Raw genomic sequence first — 21,377 nt, forward strand, 5'->3', positions numbered from 1 at the left:
CTTGCACAGCATCTAACTATTAGAGTTCACCTCATCCCCAGTGAGTAATTGCATTTTTTACACATTGATATGTTCCAACCTGATGGCTGAGACACACATTTTAAAGTGGGTTCCATAAAGTAAGTAAACCTTTCCATGATACATTTAATATTTAAAAAACCAAAAGTTCTACAAGTGTTTTCAGGTTTCATTAACATTTCCACCAGTCCATCATAAGAGCGTTGCCTTTTTTTCTTATAAGGGAAACAGGTCACAACTTTTACCTTGGATTTCATGTAGGAAAAATCTGACACTCCAGGTCCCACTGGAATGAACTAATGATATAGAAATGTTACATTATATACCATATAAGATGTAACTAAAACCTGCTGAAGAAAAAGAAAGCCTTTCCATTAGCTCCTGTGGGCTTTGTCTTCAACCACAGATGCTGGTAGAAATCATTACATTTTCCACCCATTTATCTATATTGCTGTTTAATAAAAAAATGCACAGGTAAAAAATGTTCTTTTATTATTAGACCAATAAGACTGTCACAAATTAAAAGAAACTACCATGAAATGACTTCCACATTTAAAAAGACATTTACCAATATTTTTCAAATACAGCAAATACAGTGTTTCCTGTAGTTTCTACTGTCTTTTTTATCACAAGACATAGTGTTCATAACACCTGTTTCTTTAGTTTTATTCACTGTAAGTTCTCTCATTTCATTTCACTGGTTTGCAGTACAGTTTCATGGTATTCCTGTACATTCTTTTCTTCTATTATTTTATATATTGGAACAGAAGTTTTCACTGCTTATTAAATGCACTATCAAGGATAGAAGATGTAAAAGCTGTGAGTTTTTTATGGTTTTCCTCTTTTATTCTACTAGCAGAAATATTTTTATCTAAGACTCTTTAAATACATGTACAGAGGCTACTGTAATGTAATCATAATGCCTCAAGAGAACATATTTTTTTCCTGAGGTGACCTGTTCAATATATTCTAAATACTTTTCTCCTGAGCAAGTTGCTGTCACTCTGTTTGAATGGACATTAGGAAAAAGCACCTTGGGCAAAGAAACTTGAAAATGATATGAGGAACGGTTAAATTGCAAGAGATCATTAAACAGAGCAGGACCACCAAATCTGAATGGGGGAATAAAAAGGAAAAAATAAAAATAATTCTTGGCTCTGACATCCTAACAATTTCATTTTGTTCTCCTGGAATGGGATTCAAGTAGAAAGTGAAGACACTTTTGGTGTATGTATGTAGGTTTTAGTACATGAGTTAGTATTGAAGCTCACGTTGCAGTCATTGAGTCATTGAGTCTTGAGCATCTCAGCTGGGGTAGTACTTAGACACTCCTAAATTCAGTTGTTTTTTAGTTAAGTATGTGATTCAAGAGAAACAGAGAAAAATAAGCATTGTTTACATGTAATGAAAAAGAAGTTTCTGAGGCAGAAAAGGAAATCTGTTATAATGATTGGTAAAATTTCTGGAAGAGAAAATGTCAGCAAAAAAACTTTTTTAGTCAACAACCAATCTCAGGCAATAAGGATAAAGATACATGTTTATCCACAAAACTCATTTACACATGCTATATCATTACTGTTTAATCAGCCATTTCCTTCCAGGAAACAGTTGTGAATATGCATAAAGTCATTCATGCACTGCATTCATGTCAACAAAGCTGCAATGTTCTCTGAAATGGAATAATACCCAAGAATAAAATCTAGTCTCTCTCAGTCCTTACAGGATTTTCAGAGTATTGGCATTCATGTCCCACATCAGAAAAAAATTAACTGCAAGTTTATTTGTTTTTCATTAAACAAATTATTTATCTAATGGTTATCGTGTATTGGAGGAATATATAATGAATAGATATATATTTATATAATATAAATTTATATAAATATAAATTTATATATAATATAAGAAAGCACGATGATCACTAGGAGTGATGGATTTTCATGTGGAAAGGAAAGCAAGCAGATAAGTCCATATAGTAAACATTGTTCTCTTGATGTCTTAGCCAGTCATTCATTTTAACTGGTTGTTTGACAGATTCCTTTTAGGGAAATGAGGTCTTTTTCTTTATGCCCATTTTATATACAGAGTTAAAGAATCATCTAAGTTAGAAAAGACCACTAAGGCATTGAGTCAAACTGTTAACCCAGCACTCCTGTGTTCATCCCTAAACCATGTCCCCAGGTACCACACCTACAAGTCTTTACCAGCTCAGGGATGGTGACTCAACCACTTCCTTGAGCAGTCCATTCCAATGCCTGAGCCCTTCCAGTAAATAACTTTTTTCTACGTCCAATCTAAACCTCCCCTGGAACACCTTGAGGCTCCTGTGTGATCATTTGTTGCTTAGGAGAAGAGGCCAATCCTCACCTGGCTGCAGCCTTGTTTCAGGCAGCTGTAGAGTGATAAGACCTGCCCTGAGCCTCCTTTTCCCTGTGCCAAAGAACCCCAGCTCCCTCAGCTTCTCGTACAACTCACTCTCCATACCCTTCACCACCTTTGTTGCCCTTCTCTGGACACACTCCAGCCCCTCAATGTCTTCCTTGCAGGGAGGGGCCCAGAACTGGACACAGTACTGCCCGAATACAGTATATGACCTTATCCTAATACAGTTAGCAGGACAACCCCAAAATGTAGGCAGAACCATGCCTTCAAATGTCCTTTATGCCAGAAGAATAATGAGGAGATGTAATATATGACACATTTTTCACTGACTATTTCAGTAAACAGATCAACCAAGAGATAAAACCTTTATTGCTCTAAATAGCACTGTTATACCAGTCCAAAATTAGATACATCAGGCTCTGTCTGTCATGTTCTCTTATGATATTAGTGCGTGATATACTTTCAAGGTTGCCTGAAAGCTTCTGCGAGCGAGCAAGGCTTTTGATAAGCTAACGAAGAAAATGCCAACTTATTCCCCTTTTAGCTGTAAGGAACTCTGAGCAAATTATCTACTCCAGTGTTGATTATGAACATTTCAGTGAAATACTCATGTATGAAGACGGGATCTCATGTATGACTCAACATTGATGTTAGCACAGGAGATGCTGTATCATTTACTTTCCATTAAGATTTTCCTGACAAAAAACAGATAAACCTGTTATATCTGAAGCTGGAATGTACTATCTTACTGTTTTCCTGATGATGAAACCATGCTTCAAATACATATAATTAAACTCCACCATTTATTTTTCTCACCCTGTGTCTGTGTAAGGTACTGAGAGCAATATATGTATTGGAGGAATGCCTGTTAACACTCCCATGGATTTGGGATAAAATCCTTAGAGTCTGACATAATTCAAGAAAGTAATTGTTGTCCTGGTCAATATATTGCTAGAGGTTTTTATATAAAAGTTTGATGCAAAGCCCTCTCAGGTCAAACCAAAGACTATTTGATTTCCATGGGCTTTGGATCAAGTGAATAGCACTAAATCCTGCAAGGCATTCATTGACTCACAGATGGTGCAGCATTTATGTACCTTACATTGAAATTTTTATTAAGTTTTTGTGTTCTGGACCTGATGAAAACTTCTCATCACCTTGTAGATTATGACCTTTGATTATATAATAGCTGAAGAAAGTAAGAGTAGTAAGAACTATTAGTGAGTTTAAAGCATCTGCTTCCCTGTTTGCACAGTATGCAGGCTCTAGGATATTCTTGGAGACTCTGAACGTATACTTCAGGTACTTAAAAATAGCTATAATGTATCCATTGTCCACAATTCTTTAAAAAGTCTTTAGGAAAAAATAACTATCTCCCTACTCTAAGCTTGATACAACCCACAGTAATTTCAATTAACTGAGAACATGAGAGGGGGAGGTGAAGGAGATAAATTAGTGCAAAACTAAAGCCCTGTCCAGGGCTGGAAGTAAAGGTTAGGATGGAAGCAAAGGCAAGAACACTAGGATACTTCACCAGTTATATGTTATAGTTATAGTTATAGTACCAGCAATCTGTAACTTCTACCCAAGGCAGAATTTGTATCCTTTTTTCCTTGATGTGCACTGCTGGATATCTTGCCATTAATTTTTCTAATTTTTTTTTTGAGTGAAAAAAAAAAATGGACCAGTCATGTCTGGTTTATAGCCTTTCACCATTAGATTAAATTTTTCTTTCACAGCATTGTTTCTGAAAGTATTCTCCATTCCACATGTGGATGAAAAATAAAAATTTCTTTGAACTGAAATCCCAAAAGCAATTTGAACCAAAAAAGACAAATGTGTAGTTTTTGGTTTTTGTTCTACATTTCTAAAAGAAAATTAATAAAAATTAAGTGGATTTCATTAATGTATTTTTGGAAACAGGAAATTCATAAATTGTATTTTCCAACTACATTTTACTTTTATCAAAGTCTCATATAAGAAAAAAAGTTCAAAGACTCCTGGAGAGATTTTTCTATTACCTTACATCATAAGAATTCTTGATGTTTCATTGTGAAATTTTTAGAAGAAATAAGAAGTTTCTTCGGGAAAAAGTTTTAGATATTTATTTGAACATATTCAACTTATTCTGATATTATTCTAGAACCACAGAAAGTTATGGGTTGCAAGGGACTAAAGATCATCTAAATCCAACCCCTCAGTCTTGGCCTTGAACACTTCCAGGGATAGGGCATCCACAACCTCTTTGGGCTACCTGTTCTCATGCCTCACTCTCCTCCCAGTAAAGAATTTTTTCCTACCATATAATCTAAATATCTCTTAGTTTAAAACCATTCCTCCTTGTCCTATCACTATCTGTCCATGTAAAAATTTGCTGTCCCTCATTTTTATAAGGTACTTTAGGTACTGGAAGGCTACAAAAGGTCTCCCTGGAGCCTTCTCTTGTCCAGGGTGAACAACCCCAACTCTTTCGAGGTTCTCCACCCCTCTGATCATCTTTGTGAACCTCCCCTGACCCTCTCCAACAGGTCCATGTCTTTCTTGTGCTGAGGACTCCAGAGCTGGATGCAGCACTCCAGGTGGGGTCTCACCAGAGTGGAGCAGTGGGACAGAATCCCCTCCCTCTCCCTCCTGGCCATGCTGCTTTGGATTCAGCCCAGGATGCAGTTGGCTTTCCAGTTCTGTGAGCACACAGTGCTGGCTCGTGTTCAGCTTTTCAGCCATGAGAACCCCCAAGTGCACACTTCAAGTCCATGTCTGACCAGCTTGGAAATCAGAATGTTGTACGGGTCCATGCTGAAGGCCTTACAGAAGTCTAGATAAGTGACTTTTGTCTGTCTTCCCTTGTCGACTGCTGCAGTCACACCATCACAGAGGGTCACCAGATTATCTGGGCACAATTTGCCTTAAGAGAGCCATGTTGGCTGCCTTGAAATACCTCCTTGTATGTGCCTTAAAACTACTTCCATGAGGATTGGCTCCACAATCTTCCCAAGCACAAAGTATGTGGTTCCCTACATCCTTCTTTCTTTCCTTTTTGAAAAGAGGAATGAAGTTTCCCTTTGTCTGACTGCAAAAGTTCTTAGCTTTTTTTATAATTCTCTGAGTCAGTAACTCTGGTCAGTAACCATAATCACTAAAAGTTACCAACTGTTATACTAAGAAATCATGTGAACAGGTGTATTCCTCTTTACCTCACATCACGAACCCGTTGTAGTGAACCTGACTGAAAGACCACAGTGGAAAGTTGTGGACTCATGTAACAGTGAGACTGAGCAAGTACAGCAGACAATGCTGAATGCTCACCCCAGCCTTCAGGCTGTGCTCTGTTGTACAAACACACTGTTTGCAGAATAAACTTGCCCAGATCACTGTAAGAGAGGAGCCTGCAGGTAACTTGGTACTGGTGATTACACCACCTCTGCAACCTTGCCTTCATCTAGAAGTGCAGCAAGAAGCTATCATGAAAATATCCTCTATTAATAGGGTTGTGTTATTGCAAAAAATTAATAAAAATTATGCCATACCACAAAGAACTGAGAGATCTCTGCATGTACAGGATCTGTGCAGCATGCTGTAGAAAAATCCCCCCAACCCATCCAATGCTAAGCAAATGCATAGATCCCAACATCTGAAGGGGTATAAGATTGAGTAGATAACCATGTCCCTCTTTACTCTATGTTATTAAAACATCTATTTTTATTAAGTAATTTGTTGTTGTACCTTTCTTGTCAAGATTCAGAAAAAATCCTGCATCTTCACTTTCTCACCTCACATCCCACCACTCCACCCTGGTGCAGAACACTAGCCACTATCAGGCTGCTTTATCGAAGGACTAACAACTCAGTTTTTGACACTGTCTGTACCTATTTCTCCCTAGAAAACTAGTTAGGTAAATAATTTCTCTGCAGACTGGCTTCATAGGTCCCTGTTCTCAATTTGATTTGAAAGGCCATTGAAAAGGTGTTGGCATAATAAAAATATAACTTCAAATCTCAGAAGTATGGAAAAAAACCTTGTCTTTGTACCAGGATTTGTTTCAAGGACAACTAAGAAGTAAGAAAGAATCTTAAGAAAGAGTTTCTTTTCCATCATTTATCATCTCTTCTAGCTTTTCAAAAGCACTGGCTTGAACTGCAAATTCTGAACTGGGAAGAGAACTATTTTTAAAAAGTATTAAATCAGAATTGTTGCCCCAAATTATAAAATAACCACTGATTCCCCTCAAAGGAGAAACAACATTTCATTAGTTATGCAGGATAGCACTTTTTCTTTAAAACATATTTGGAAGTTTATAATAAAGCTGGTCGGTTGAGGGGAAGAAAAAAGAGGAAATATTGTTTCTTCTGTAGTTCATTAATCTCTTCACAGACAGAAAAAAAAATTAGTATGCCACTTAATGCATTAAAGAGCAAAATTTCATGAATTCTTATCCCACCCCCCAAAAAAAAAGGGAAAAAGAACTGAAAGAAAATGTTATTTCATACTTGTATAGAACTGTACTAGCTGGCAAATTTGAGATTTGCTGTTCTGGAAAAGCAGATCATGAAGACAAACTAAAATTAATTAAATCAAGTATTTGTTGATAAAAGGATTTCATACCAAATTAAAGAATTCCCTTATCAGAGCAATTTGAATGATTTGCAGAGAAGTGAATGAAGTTCACAAGGAAAATGAGAAAGACAAACTCTGAAGCAGTTTTGACCATAATATCTGTCATGGCCTTTAAGGCTCTGTAGTACATCAGTCTGGAGGCAGCTTTAGAGAAAATTATATTTTTAAAATTGAATTAAATATACAAATGACTACTGCAGAGTCGAGTGTACCTGCTGAAATTTATTGTAGCATGTCTCTAAAATTTTCATTCTGCTTCATAGCTATGCATTGCAATACCTAACTGCAATCTAGAGCTCTGGGACCTCCTGGAAGAACAGTGTCTCAGGGGATATGTCTGATATGTCTCCAGTGGGACACTTTAGAAATGAACAGTGGTGAAACAGCTAACAAGACCACCATGTGGCTTGGTCTCTAGGTTTCCCATTCAGAAGAACAGAAATAGCTTACAATCCTTTGAAGGCTAATCAAGGTATTCTAGCTCTCCATATCTTAACTCACAAGCATTGCTATTTGAAGAATGCTTTCTGCAGAAAATTACAGTGGAAACTTAAATTTTCTTTCAAATTCCTAGAGGCTTCTTCTAAACCAGCACAAACATTAAATCTCCCTTTATTTCAAATTTAAAATTTTTGTTGTGTTGTATGGAAAAGGACAAAAAATTGGCAAAAGCACTGAAGTGGCCTTCAGGGTTACACAAAACAAGAATATTTTGAGTTTGAATGTAGTGGATATGTCGCCTTTTTGATGAAGTGGGAATTGCCATCAACTGCCAAGCAGGTACTCTGCTATGATCTTTGAAAGGAATATGTTATGGGCCTTTCACAGTTATATAATTTGGTAACAAGGAGAGTGGATCAAACCAACTACCCACAGAGCTTGGGATTTATCTCATCCATTTCCACTTGGTATTTAAAGTCTACACTAATTATAATAAATTTCATTTATACTCGTTGCAGGGGAATGAGCACATCCAGATGCCTGCTTCTCTTCATTACCTCCTAACTGAGAAAAGGATGACTAGCTCAGAACTATTTAACTTTTGGAGGAGTAAGTTAAGACCTATAAATATCTCCCAGAGATAGTAAGCAATTGGAAGAAAATTAAGTTGGAATTCCACCTCCAGATTCTTCCATAATAATTCTATTGTACAGCATGTCCTATTTGTATCTTTTAAAATAGTTTTATGTTCTGATTGTCTTCTTTAAAAACCATACACCTAAGATATGTTCTCTATAGCTGCATCCTTCCACACAAACACAGGGACTGGGAAACAAACTATGTACAGACAACATGAAAGGTTTATTTAAGGAAACCTTTCTGTTGCATTTGGATTTGTTTGCTTTGAAGACAAGAGAACCTCTGAGAATAGCTAGTGAGCTAGAAACCAGGTATCAGAAAATATATTAAAGGAGAGGATAACACCACTGGGACTAGAGATGAACCAATCTGTTTTCAGCCTCTTGATACAAGTATATTTCAAAACCATTTATGTGGATCTAAGTCCATACTTCCATCCGTTTTTCTGCCCAGTATTCCAAATCATCTGTCACTTTGCTCTGTATTAACTTAATTTGTTTGCAAAGACGTAACAAGCAGTGCACGCTAAATGTTGTGACTACATAGAGCAATAGAGAAAGCTCACAGTCTGGAAAAGCACTGCAAGACCCCAGATCTCTTTCCTATTGCATGGCCAAACCCACTGTAAATCCATGGATGACTGCTGACTGACAGACATTGTGCTGTACTCAAGGTGTGAAGAGGGCTCAGGGCAGACAGTGCCAGAAGGCAGTTGCACCCAAAGGGATTTGGGTAGTCCACTCCAGGCACTCTTTTCTGTCTTCTAGAGACCTGGAACAAAAGTGGTTCCTATCTTCCCTTCCCACAGCTAGGATTTCATCTTGCATGTGCACTGTTGCCCAAAGATATCTGTTTTTTAAAATCATTGGTCATCTGTGCCAGACACAACGAGTCAGCACCATCTCCAGTCTGCAGCTGTGCCTGTCCCCAGAGGAGGAGAGAGACTGTCACAGCTCTGCCAGCGCGGCAAGAGGCTGAACTGCGCTCAAGGGCTCGCCAGCACGACTAGCAACATTGCTTCTCCCATGAATTATTTAATGTGCTAAATTCCCAAAATTTGGGCCTACACAGGAAAGAAACTGTAGGCTAAAGAATGATGATGGCTGCAGCCTTTCAGCAGCTGCAACTTCTACAGTGATCTGACTGTGATGGGAGGAAGAGGTGTCAGAAGTAGCACGCCATCTGAGAAGGACCACATATCATATTACCTGGGAATCTTTTTGTAAGGAGATTCCTTTATAATATTTACCTCTAAAAGTTGGCACCTTTTGACACATACTATAGGTTGATTACTTTGTTCACAAGCAAACCAGATAAAATTTGAGCTTCCCTTTCACTTGGAAAATAATTAATACTGAGCATGTTAAATCATTAAGCCAGTCTGTGGACAGATTTACTCTAAACTATCTTTCTGTGGGAAAGCTTCAATTTGTACCCTTTCAAGCTTCCATCCAGATGCTAAAATAGCAAATTTTATCTAAATTCTCAAACAGTGTAGAGTTTACAATATTGAAATCTCCTTTTTATATAATATTTATCAAATAAACACAAGAGACAGCTGCAAGCATAGCTCTCACTAAGTGTGTGAGAATAGTTTGTCCCATTCTCCTGTCTCTAGTCCATGATATCCATGCTTCAACTTGTATTTCATCAACTGATGTAAACAAATGCATTAGTAACAAACCCAACCAAAAAGCTTAGAAAAACTAAAAACTCTCAGTACTAGAAGTGGTACAAGATACTGTGGTATTTATATTATACTGTGATATTTATATTACAAAGAGTTAAAAAGAGTTGTTACTAAAGATTGTTTGATACTTCTGTGCCTTCAATAGAAAGGCCACAATTCTTAACCTGCTGCTTACCAATAATGAAGTTATTAGTTACCCTTAACCAACAAAGTATGCAGGCTCTTCACAATCAGGTTTGGAAAACATCTTCAACCTCTCTGCTTTTTTATTCCTCTGTGGGAAGAAGGAGAGTTGGGGACCAGCATGTTGCAGCTGTCATCCACCATGTCAAAGAGCATCAATTTTGTTCCTAAACAACTCTGCACAGTGCAGTAGTTGCTGCCCATAGCTGATAAGGATGCTCAGGGAATTGTTAAGTGGCTGCAAGTGCAAGAGATAAAAGTTGCAAAAAATGAAAGTAAGGCCACTAACACAATAATAAAACTCCTCTTTTGGGCTATAAAAAAGGAGGATATGAATAGTAAAATAATGAAAAGTTAAGGATCCCACTCACATTACATGTGCTCTTATACAGAAAACTCTCATCTTACTGAAAGAAGCAGTGAGTTAGGATGCAAAAGACACATTCAGACTGCAAGCTAATACACAATCCTAAATTAATTCCTTCACAACCTTACAGTCTAACTCTCAGCCATTTACAGGGAATGCCTGGGTGGCCAAGCTTTCAAGAGATAATTTGAAATACTGTTCCCTTTGTATCAGCCAAAATATTTTGAGAATCTGCCAGTATAATTCATAGAAAAAGAATCCATATCTCTGGATACACACTTAAAAAAAGTTAGGGTTTGGTCTTGTAATATTTTTTTCCAAAATAATAATTAATTAAAGCATGTTTATGTATTATCATAAAATTAGACTATTATAGATACCATTAAGGACGTTCACAGTTACTTCTTAATCCAAAATTAATTCTCTTAATCCAAGAGATTTAAAACTGTAGTGAAACATACTTACTTTATTTTAATTTACCAAAGTACTCAGAGTAATTAAGTAAAATCCTACAAGTTTATACTGCCTTTTATACTATATGAAGTCTTATCTAAGGACACTGAGTCTTCAGTAATCAAACAGTGAAATTTATTCATACAGATACATATTTTATAACATTTTTGTTTTAATGCTGATATTATAATATATCATATTTAAAAAAATATATAAGGGATCTCAATATTGGGATTTTTTCTTCATATGTTATTTTTTGATATAAAGCCTTAGTGCAAGTGATAGCAAGTACAGCTCACAAATCAAAATGTTTCCTCAAAGAGAAAGAACTGTGATATAGAATGCTTTCCTCAGAAATGATTTTTTTTTTTTATACAAAGTGTCAGGGAAAAAATAGGAAAATATGCTTTAAATATACTTCATTTAGGAACAGAGATAAAGGTAAGAATCAGCTAGCAGAAATGTACTCTGCTTACAAAGTTCATATTACTACACAAAAAGAAAACCCAAAGGCAGAAAAAGTAGTTCTCAAACATCCTACATAAATCTACAAACAGCGTTCATTAAAAAATCAAACAAACATAAAATAATATTTGCCACCATACCAGAGAAGGGGATGAATTTGCAGTGGTCAAAATTGAGACTTACTTTTTACCTTTTCTTACCACATATCTGCATTCTAACAAATTTACTGTGTATAAGCCAAATAAGAGACCTATTGAAACCAATAAATCCTCAGATTGTTTATTTGAAAAATGGAATCACCTACTTGATATTGCCTCATAATTTTACACACAGTTTCTAAAGATATTTTCATTAATATCTACATGTCACAGCTTCTATTTCTTACATATCTTTTCATGCTGAGCTGTTGGTTTGAAAACCACAAAGACAGAAAATTAGGATCAAAAATATATCCCTTGGATAATTTACATTACTCTTTCAGTTACCCTTCTTTTTTTTTTTTTTTACTTGAATTACTCATTCCTCCTTCCTAAGCATACCATATACACAACACTCTTATCTCCTTTCTACAATATTATGTAAAAATAGGGCATATTCTATTTTAACAAGACCTGAACCCCAGCAGGATCCATTTGATTCTGACAGGGGTATTTGGTCCTGCCTCTGGGACATACCCCAAATCTGAGTACAATATTCTGTACTTATCCTAGAAGTTACTCCTGTGCACATAAGACTGTTTTCTAAGGGAACTAGGTACCTAGCTTCACCTGTTCCCCTTTGTGTTTCTAACACCCAAGCCTCTGAGAATTCAAGTTGAGCGCCTGTCTTCATCTCCAGACATATAAATGCTTTTAAATTCTTGCTTGCAGTGTTTGGGTCCTATAAATAAATAAACCCAGGAGATCTCTATGTCTGTGAAACTTGACCTCTCTCAGTTAAACCAATCAGATCAAAGAAACCAGTAACACAGGTGAAATTGAAAAAAACCCACCAGGGATGAAATGTAAACTACTATTCCTAAATTCTTTAAATATGCAAAATTTTACTTTGTTCATATTAAAAACATTTTTCTAGGTTTTTTTAGCAACCTCACATTTTCTGTAACTGGAAAATCATGGTCTAATTAAGTACATTTACACAGTAGCTCTTAATGCTTTCATCTTCAGGATGGAGATCTGCAGATAAGTAAGGAACAATGCTGCACAGTGGAATGTAAGAAAGGAAACTGCTTTTCTAAATACACAAAAAATACAATTACTTATATGACTAATATCTTTGTATCTTTAATAACAGAAAGATAGCCGTCTTTTACTGTTTTGTTAGCTTTTGTCAGTGCACTTAACAGCTAGAAGTTGAACTCATGGTAGTAGGAATGCTGTACTGATAACTAGGTGCATTAAGATGTATTTCCTAATAATGCCTAAGTTGTGTCTATGCTGCTGGGAGAAAAGGAGTGCAGTCTCATTTGAATTATAATAGAGATGAATCCTGTTAGATTTTATTCTTTTTATGCATTGATCACATGATCTTCATAGGTGCTCATGTTTAAACCTGAGTCTTCATACACCAGATACCTGAGTAAATTTTTGTAACCAGTACTTTTCTACAGGACATTCATACCTGTTACGCATCAGATGCTCTAGTCAAAAGCATTACTTTTTATTTCATCTCAAATCATATGTATTTAAGTCTATACTGTGAAAATAATGCAAATTTCATTGTGTACTTTGGTGAAAATTGATTTTTTTTGTCAAAACAAAGCCCACAGCTTTTTTACTTAAAAAGACACTAATGAAACATTACCAGAGGCACAGGAAGAGCAAAATCATATGCTTCTTAAAAAAAAAATATTAAGAAATAGTGGTAGAAATTAGTGCTCCTAACTGTGTTAGGAGTTGAAGTCCAAGCATCAAGCATGGTGACTATTATTGTTCCAGGAAGTGTAGTGTAGAGCTATCATTTTAAAGCACTGTCTATAAATTCAAAAACCTTTGCTAATCAATTCAGAAAAGAAAAAAAAAAAATCTTAAAGACTGTGTCCTCCAGAAAAACCTGTGCTCCTTTCTATTACCCAATAAATGATAGGTACAGAAATACACAGAATCTTTCCCATCAGTGTCAGCTCTGTTGTCATGCAATTGATGAAACCTCTTAAGGCAGATTCTAAATATCTTCTGTATTTCTAATTTATACTCCCTCTTTGGAACAATCTGTAATCTTAACCCCTGATGAATCAGATTCTTCTCTTGTTAGCTTACCATGATGAATATTATGAACTTCTGCCAATGGACTACAATGCTGTAAAAATCAAGTAAAAGGAGTAAAATTCATTACACTTTCTTTCAAATGTCTGAAAACTTAATTGTCACCCTGAAATTGCAAGATGTTCTCAACTTATTTTGAATGCTCACTTTATTTCTGTGGTATTTATTTTTCCTTCTTCAGAAATACAGTTTCCATTTCCAGATATTTTTTTGCATGGTAGGCACTATTTCTAATACTGTATTCATAGATTTATATGGCTTTTATATTGCAAATTTTTCATCTTGGACAAAGGCACAATGTTGTGAGTCACATACAGATTGTCATCACTCAGTTTAAACTTCTTAGGTTTGATCACTTAAAGATTTTACTAAAATGACAGTATTCACTGATGATTACTTGAATGATAGGCCCTAGTTAACAGATCAGGCACTAGCCATAATTACTCTCTGAGATTATTTGTTCTGCTGTACTAAGCATATTTCTATGCTACCTCCACAGTAATCTAATTCTTATTCCTGTCTCAAAGTAACAACAAGGAAACAAAATTCAATCTGTTTCTACCAAAGGAACAAACATATTCAATCCTGAGCAGACAGATCTTTTTGTTAAGCATCACCTTCATGTTCTTCATAACTGAACTAAAGAAGTTCATGCTCAAGAAAAATAAGTGAAACAAGCCAAGTCCTTCTCCTTTAAGATTTTCAGGGTTTTTTTGAAGAGGAAAGCTGTTCCCCAGTGCAACCAAGTAAGAATACAATTACTCTGCTCTCTTACTGTCAAGTAACAACAGCCCAATATAGTTTCAGTAATCCTTTTGTTACATAAAAAAAAAATAAATTTTACTGCTATCAAAATGACCCTTAGTATAACAGATTCTCCCTGGAGCCCTTTTTGAATATCTAGTAATGTACTTTGAAGGTGATCACAACTACACTTTGTGCCTCCTCTGTTATATAGGCTAAATGTCTCTGCTGTGAAGAGAAAATAGATTGAGACATCAAACACATTTGTAAAATACAAAATCCACTAGGTTGTATATAAGACAAAAATAGAAAAGTTCTATTTGAAACAGGGTTGAAAATATCAAACAAAAAATGAATGAGCAATATGTACTTACAAGATACAGATATAATACTCTAACTTTGTGAATCTTTACATTTCTAACACTTATCATAAGAATATATCCCAACTTTCAATGAATTTCTTTTTCACAGAACAAAGATTTTGAATTTTGTTCTCTCTTGTTACATTTTCTTAAACTCAGTTTTTTAATGAAAGTTCTGAAAAGATGGATTATTTCAAACTAAAATGCAGAGACTATAAGGAGCTAAAGACACTTGAAAATGGCACAGTAGTGAGAAAAGAGAATATGTGTGGCATTTGAGAAAAAAAGTGATGATGTGGAAATTTTATGATGCTCATAAGGAAAAATCTATCAAGCAAAGGTCAGAACAAAAAATCTGTTCTGAAGAAAGTTCAGGTCAAATGAATGACAATGATGACAAACGAAAGATGTGATCTAGTAGTGAGGGATGATGAGGAATCTGGAACAAAGGAGCACAAGAAGGAAAAATAAAGCCAGCAGAGTTTTATTACAAATGTTAACCTTGTCTTGAAGAAGGCAGGAAAGGTGTCAACCAGTGCACAAACCCCAACCATGAAAACTATGGAAAGTGGTAACTGGAATAAATAATGTAAAAAAATAGATAGAGCATAGCCATATTGATGAAAAAGAATGGAAAAAGGACTGAAGAAGGCAAATATGAATATGCAGGCAAAGGAAATCCTTTGCTCTCTTCCCTTGTTCACTGAGGCTTTCTGTTATCACATCTAGTCATCTGTTCATTATAAAGTCTTCAGAGAATTTGATATATCTTAAGTGGGTTTCCTCACACATTATGGGCTATATTAAGAAATAATGAAAACAAATAGCTGCTTTATCTTTTCTGAAAGACACACCTCTAGTTTATACAAAGAAAGCAAATAAATGAGTAGTCTTGAGTTTAACCTTCCCTTCATACTGTGTTCATCTGCTGAAGCATTGTGTGACTTTATAAAGCCACCCAATGTAAAAGCTATAAAAATAGAATTTTAATATAGCAGTGAGATTGCTTTAGAACTACTCACAGAAGAGCACTACATTCCTTATTTAAAGTATAATATCTTCATAAAACACAAACTATGCTATAGCTCTGACTGACTTGGGAACAAGCAATATCCTTACACCCTCAAAAGCTTACCAGCTATTCCAGCTCATTTGCTGGCTCCTGACAGGGCAGATGGAAATTTATTGGATTGTCATGTTTTAAGGTGACAGCAGAAAGTGACATAACTGTCATTATGGGTGTAGATGTTCACAAGCCCCCATGGAGGTCTCCCAGTCCCAGTTCAATAGACTTGAGCTTTTGTCTCTCAAGTTTCACACTAACCTGATTCTTGACCTCTGTGCTTTCCACTATTATCTTGAATCTCCAGAAAATATTTTGTGACCTCTTTCAGTTTAATTCTCTTTTCTCCTCTTGTTTCTCCTTTACTTTTGCTGTAATTAATCCTGATAAAACACTAGTCTGGAGTTTAAAACAGTTGCGTTTCTGGAAGTGTACATGCTGTTTTTCTAGAGGCGTCTTTCTCTCTTCGTCTTTATATTTTTCTCATGTTCTCTTTCTTCCTTTGCTCCTTTCTTCCCATCCTTTCATTTTTTTTCAGCTTTTTCATGTAACATTTCCATGTACATGTACTACTTGAGCTGAGCAGTCAAGAGCAGTTAATAGCTGGTATATCCTTGGAGGCAAAAATATCGTAATATTTGAAGTCACTAGCACACTGCAAAGGAAAATGTAATCTATGTTTTTTAAAGACACTTTAATTGCTCAGCAATCATGCAGAACTGAGAAATATAGCTCTGCTTCCAAGGTAATAACTCCCCAAATTGCAAAGGTCGCTTACTCAATACCCTTGCTATCTAGAAAAATATGACAATGACACCAAGACTCAAAAGCTCAATTTTATGTTAATCTATTATTCGCTATTAGCTTTCATGAATTTTTGTAGTATTTCACATAACCTGCTGTGTGCTACTGTCATTTAAAACATAAAGACTTCATCAAGCCTTGTTTCTAAAAGAGAGAAGTTGTTCCTGTCAAGTTCATTTATACACCCCTGATTCAGCTAAAACTAAAGTTAAAATGAACAGGAGTTCTGTATTAGTAAAGAGGTGGTAAGCTTTAGCACATAGAAAAGGTATCAGTACTAATTAAAAGCAGTTTTCACTGACCCTTGATGCTTTTCCCTGAAACTTCCCTCTCCTTTTGTGTAATTATTCCATCAACTAAAAAGATTTCAAAGCTTTTTATTATGCTAATTTTATTTAAATTATTCACACATATATATTTAACATTTAAACATAATCTTTATAAAGTTATCATGATGTTATTAAAAGGACATAATCTACCTAATGCACTGTTAAAAGATTTCATAAAAATTGGAGATGTCTGTCATATTTGAACCTGTATCACACCTCATCTTCTGAGGGTGAGACTTTGGATCTCTGTTCAACCTGCTCAAAACTTTCTCTGTTTAAACTACCTTGAAAAAGGAGTCAAGCATGAGAGGATTCTCTTTAACCCTTTTTGTTCCACTTGGGACCAAAATATTGTGTGCTGTATACTTAAAAACAGATTCTTAGGTTCTATTCAAAGAAATTTGAAATTGTGTTCAAATTACAGCAGTACTTTTGAAGATTTCACTCAGAGTAATACTTCAAAATCTGGAATTACAGAATAATACTCATATAGATATATATGTGTGTGTGTGTGTGTGTTTGTGCACCAAAAAAACAAACAAATCATATTAACACCAGCTGTGATCCCATACCTGTGTTATAATCAGTTGCAATTGGGGCACAAAACAAGAAAATTTTCTGTTCAGTACCATGGACAAGTACTTTCCACACTGTGCATAAGCATGGAAACAAGTTATTCAAAAAGTACCTTTTGTTACAAAAAAACCCTCAAAATACACCAGCTTCTCTTTTTTTATATTAAAGTATCAGTCAACTCTTTCTTGAAAACATCACTATTCTAATTAAAAATAAATTGTAAGAAATATCAGCATCATAAAATACAGGAGTGTGGATCTAGTTACCATGCCTAACTTGCTTCTTCTGCTAACTCATCCCTTCCATTTGTCACCAGCAACAGAAAATGAAGACCAAAAACCACCCAGGAACCTAAAAGGCGGGTTAAAATCCCCAAAGCTCTTGTCACTCCTTTTTAGCATAACTTGCCCTTACAAGAAGTATGAAATATTTACTATGCACTATATTTATCTTCATTTGTTATATCACACTGGAGATAAAAGCCTGGTATAAAAATGGTGGCATAAGACATTCCTTTTATCTTTTTCAATATTTTTTATATGTGTTTCCCAAGTAAATTACTATTGCACATAATAAATCAAATTTTTCATAATAGTTTAATAATGCACTTTCATTTTGTTAAATTTAAAAGTTATACATGTTTCATAAGTCTCAACAGTCCCAACAAGATATGGCAAAATGCTAATAAAATGATGGGCTTTGCCTTAATGAAAGTGCTAAGTTTGCCACATAGTAATTATTAAATAACTAGGTAGTTTGTAATGAATCAACATATTTTCAGTTTTGTAGATGGTACTATACAACTCAAAATTAAGAATAGGGAAAAATTATCATTTCAAATTAGTCAACCTTCTAAATCCCTGTTGTAATTAAAGACAAGTGCATTTTATAACTCGGTGCAGAGAATCAGCTGATACAATGACTCTGGAATCAGAGACTTCATAAAATACTTCTCTGTCTCATCTTTCCATTAAACTGCATTGCATTCTAATGTTAACGGTGACACTTTTTTTTTAACCCCTACTCTCTGAAAGAAATTGTATTGCCATTAGAATTATATTTAAAAACACATGCTTGATGTGTCATATGTCTCACACTTCCTCAGATCATTTTCCAGAGCGTATCACCAGTCAGTGTAGCTTGACATTCATGATTTAAAAGTTATATGTCCATGAAAATCAAAGGAAATGTGTTCAGTGTCTTAAATAAAATCATTAATATGTTTTTTTTTTTGTAAAGACAAGGTATGATTTTCATGAAAACAAATCATTTTGTAATAACAAACTCAATATCCAGGTCTACATCAATACATGACTTCAAACAAAATGGCAGATCCACATACTGACCAAAAGCTTGCACTTTGGTTCTCCTTATAAAAATTAATAATTTAGGAACACTGTAACAGGTCATAACAGAAAATACATACTCCACTAAAAATCCACTGATAACTCACATATACTCATAAAATATTCCAATTTCACTCTCCAAAACCAAAAACCAAACAGTTCGAAGACTTTTTTGCTTTGTTTTGTTGTTTGCCTTTTCAGGTTTTTCGCAGTTTTTGGATTTGGGTTATTTTCATTTCAGCAATGATGTTGACTAAATTAAACATGTAAAAAAGCTAGAAGGAAGTTACAAGTTGTAGTCCTAAAGTTCTGTAACAAAAACTTACCCTCATATTTTTTTCTATCACCATTTTTTCTAAATTGAGTGTTTTCCGTCCGTGCCAATACACTTGTTGAAATGTTGGCTGTAACCAAACACCAGCTGCACTTACCCCAGAGTTGTCATGGTGACGATGGTGTACCAGAAGGCTGCAGGGATGCTGGTGAACTTGCTGGCTGATGAACCTTTCTCTGCATAGTACATGACTGTGGCAAAGATGATGATGGCCATAGTGAGTGAGAAGAGGAGGAAGCCTAACTCCGAGGCACAACTTTTCAGGGTATAGCCCAGGATGCGCAGACCCTGTGAGTGGCGGGAAAACTTAAAGATCCTGAAGACACGAAAGACTCTTAATGTCACAAAAGCCCCACTGACATCCTCATTATCTGTCATCACCAGGCCAATGTAATATGGCATAATGGCCACCACATCAATGATACTCATGACACTGCGCACAAATTTGTAGCGACTGGGAGCTGCCAGCAGACGTAGGAGATATTCAACTGTGAAGATCATCACACAGGCAGTATCCAGACAGAAGAAAGCCACTGCATATCGCTCTCCACAGGGCAGCTCCTTGATGCGCCCCGGGCTTACCCCACAGGGCACTGTCTCCACCACGTTGGCAATAACAGAGACGGCAATGAAGAAACCAGTGACATAGTAGAAGACCAGAGCCAGGGTACTGGTGTGTGGGTTTTCGAAGGCCCGCCACATCCTCTGACGAGCTGTCATTGAGGGTAGGGAGCTCTCAGCTACGTGATCCGTATCAGCATCATCCTGCAGGCGCTCAGCATTCTCACGCCGGCGATCCTTGTATTCCTCATAACAGCAGTCACCAATGATCTCAGGGATGATGCCAAAGAAGGCCAGCTCCTCATCATAAGCTGAGATGCACTCCTGGCGGGGATAATGGAGCTTCCCAGTGCGGTAGAAGTTGAGAATATGGCGGAAAATGTCAGGGTCCCGATCAAAAAAGTACTGCTGTGTCTCAGGGTGGTAGAAGAAGTCCCGCTCTGAACTGCCCAGCAGAGTGTCAGGGTAGCGCTCTAAGGTGTCCAGCCATGTCTGGAACTGGATGCCACTCACATTCAGTACAATCAGAGAGTCCTGGCTTCGCTTTCTCTCCTGCCGTGGAGCAGCTGGCATGGGACCAGTAGCCACTGGCATCCATCCTATGGCTGCTGCCCTGGCAAAGGGTAACCAAGCTGCTACACCTGCCGCCATGGTTCCAAACACCTATTACAGCTAAGGGAGTCAATCTAGAGACAGTTCTGGTCCAGCCACTAAAATAGAGAGGGAGAAGAAAAATACAAATTCTCACATGTTCTTGAGGCAGCAGAAATCCTGAACATTTTTGTGATATTCAGTATTAACTGAAAACCTTTTTGCTTCCTTTTTGTTTCCTCCACTTTTTCGACCCAGAATATGCTTTCCAGGCGCTGGTCAGACTGCTAGGACAATAAATGAGGGCACTTGGAAATCCCTGTATTCAAAGCATCTTCTCTAACAACCAAATCCTTTGGATATAAGGTATCCATTCGAGGCCCCCTGGATGGAAGCAACAGTCCTCAAATCACTAGCCCCTGGAGCCAGCTAGTAGCTCTAGTGCAGCTGTGCAGCCACCTGGAAGGAGATTTTCCTCCACGCGCGATGCAGCCGGTCCCCCCGCCCCTCCTCCGCTTGCTCCCCGCCCGCCGCCGGAGCCGGGCCGCGGCAGGCAGCGGAGCCCTCCCCGGGCGGCTGCAGCGGGGCCGCCAACGCCGCCGCCGCTCGCCGTGGAGGGGCGGAGGGGATGGGCCGGGCGGGCCGCCCCCCTTCCCGCCGGCAGCCCTGGAGCAGCGCCGGGAAGAATCCTCTCCCTGACCTTTAATCGCCGCCCGGGGACTTCTCCAGACCCCGGGTAGGGGCCGGGGGAGCCGGCGGGGCAGGGGGAGGAGCTCCGGGCGGCAGCATTAAACTTTAAGGCAAGTTTTCCGTGCAGGAAATGCTTTGAAGGGCAGAGGGATGCCGGGGATAGGGCGCCGTGAGCGGGGAGCGCCCACAGAGAGGGAGCGGGCAGAGCGGGGCTCTCCCCTGGACGGAGCATCGGGGCACGGATAGGGACTGGTGTGCGGCCAGGAGACCAGGGTCGGGCAGAACCCCACGGTCCTGGCGGGGGTAGGAGCGGGGGCTTTGGAGACACATGCAGTAGGTGGCTGCACGGGGCATCCCCGGGAGCGCCCGAGCGGGCGGCGAAAGGCGAACCGGGGAAGGCTGGCCGTGGAGCGGGCAAGGGGCAGGAGCTCCCTGGCGGCGGGGGAGGCCGGGCACCGGGGCGG

The 21,377-nt window shown here is 37.5% G+C and overlaps 1 protein-coding gene across 2 annotated transcripts in view; it reads right to left on the reverse strand.

Moving 5' to 3' along the window:
• KCND2 (potassium voltage-gated channel subfamily D member 2) overlaps positions 1-21,377 on the reverse strand; it is a 268,136-nt gene that overhangs the window by 245,493 nt on the left and 1,266 nt on the right. The window contains exon 2 of one of the 2 annotated variants that reach the window (XM_015628982.3): positions 19,169-20,342. In XM_015628982.3, the coding sequence (XP_015484468.1) occupies positions 19,169-20,283 (1,115 nt within the window). In that variant the 5' untranslated portion in view covers positions 20,284-20,342. Of the gene's footprint in view, positions 1-19,168; positions 20,637-21,377 lie in introns of those variants that run through there. The other variant, XM_015628983.2, reaches the window with a different exon arrangement.

This window comes from Parus major, chromosome 1A (assembly GCF_001522545.3).
Source record: "Parus major isolate Abel chromosome 1A, Parus_major1.1, whole genome shotgun sequence".
Lineage (NCBI taxonomy): Eukaryota > Metazoa > Chordata > Aves > Passeriformes > Paridae > Parus > Parus major.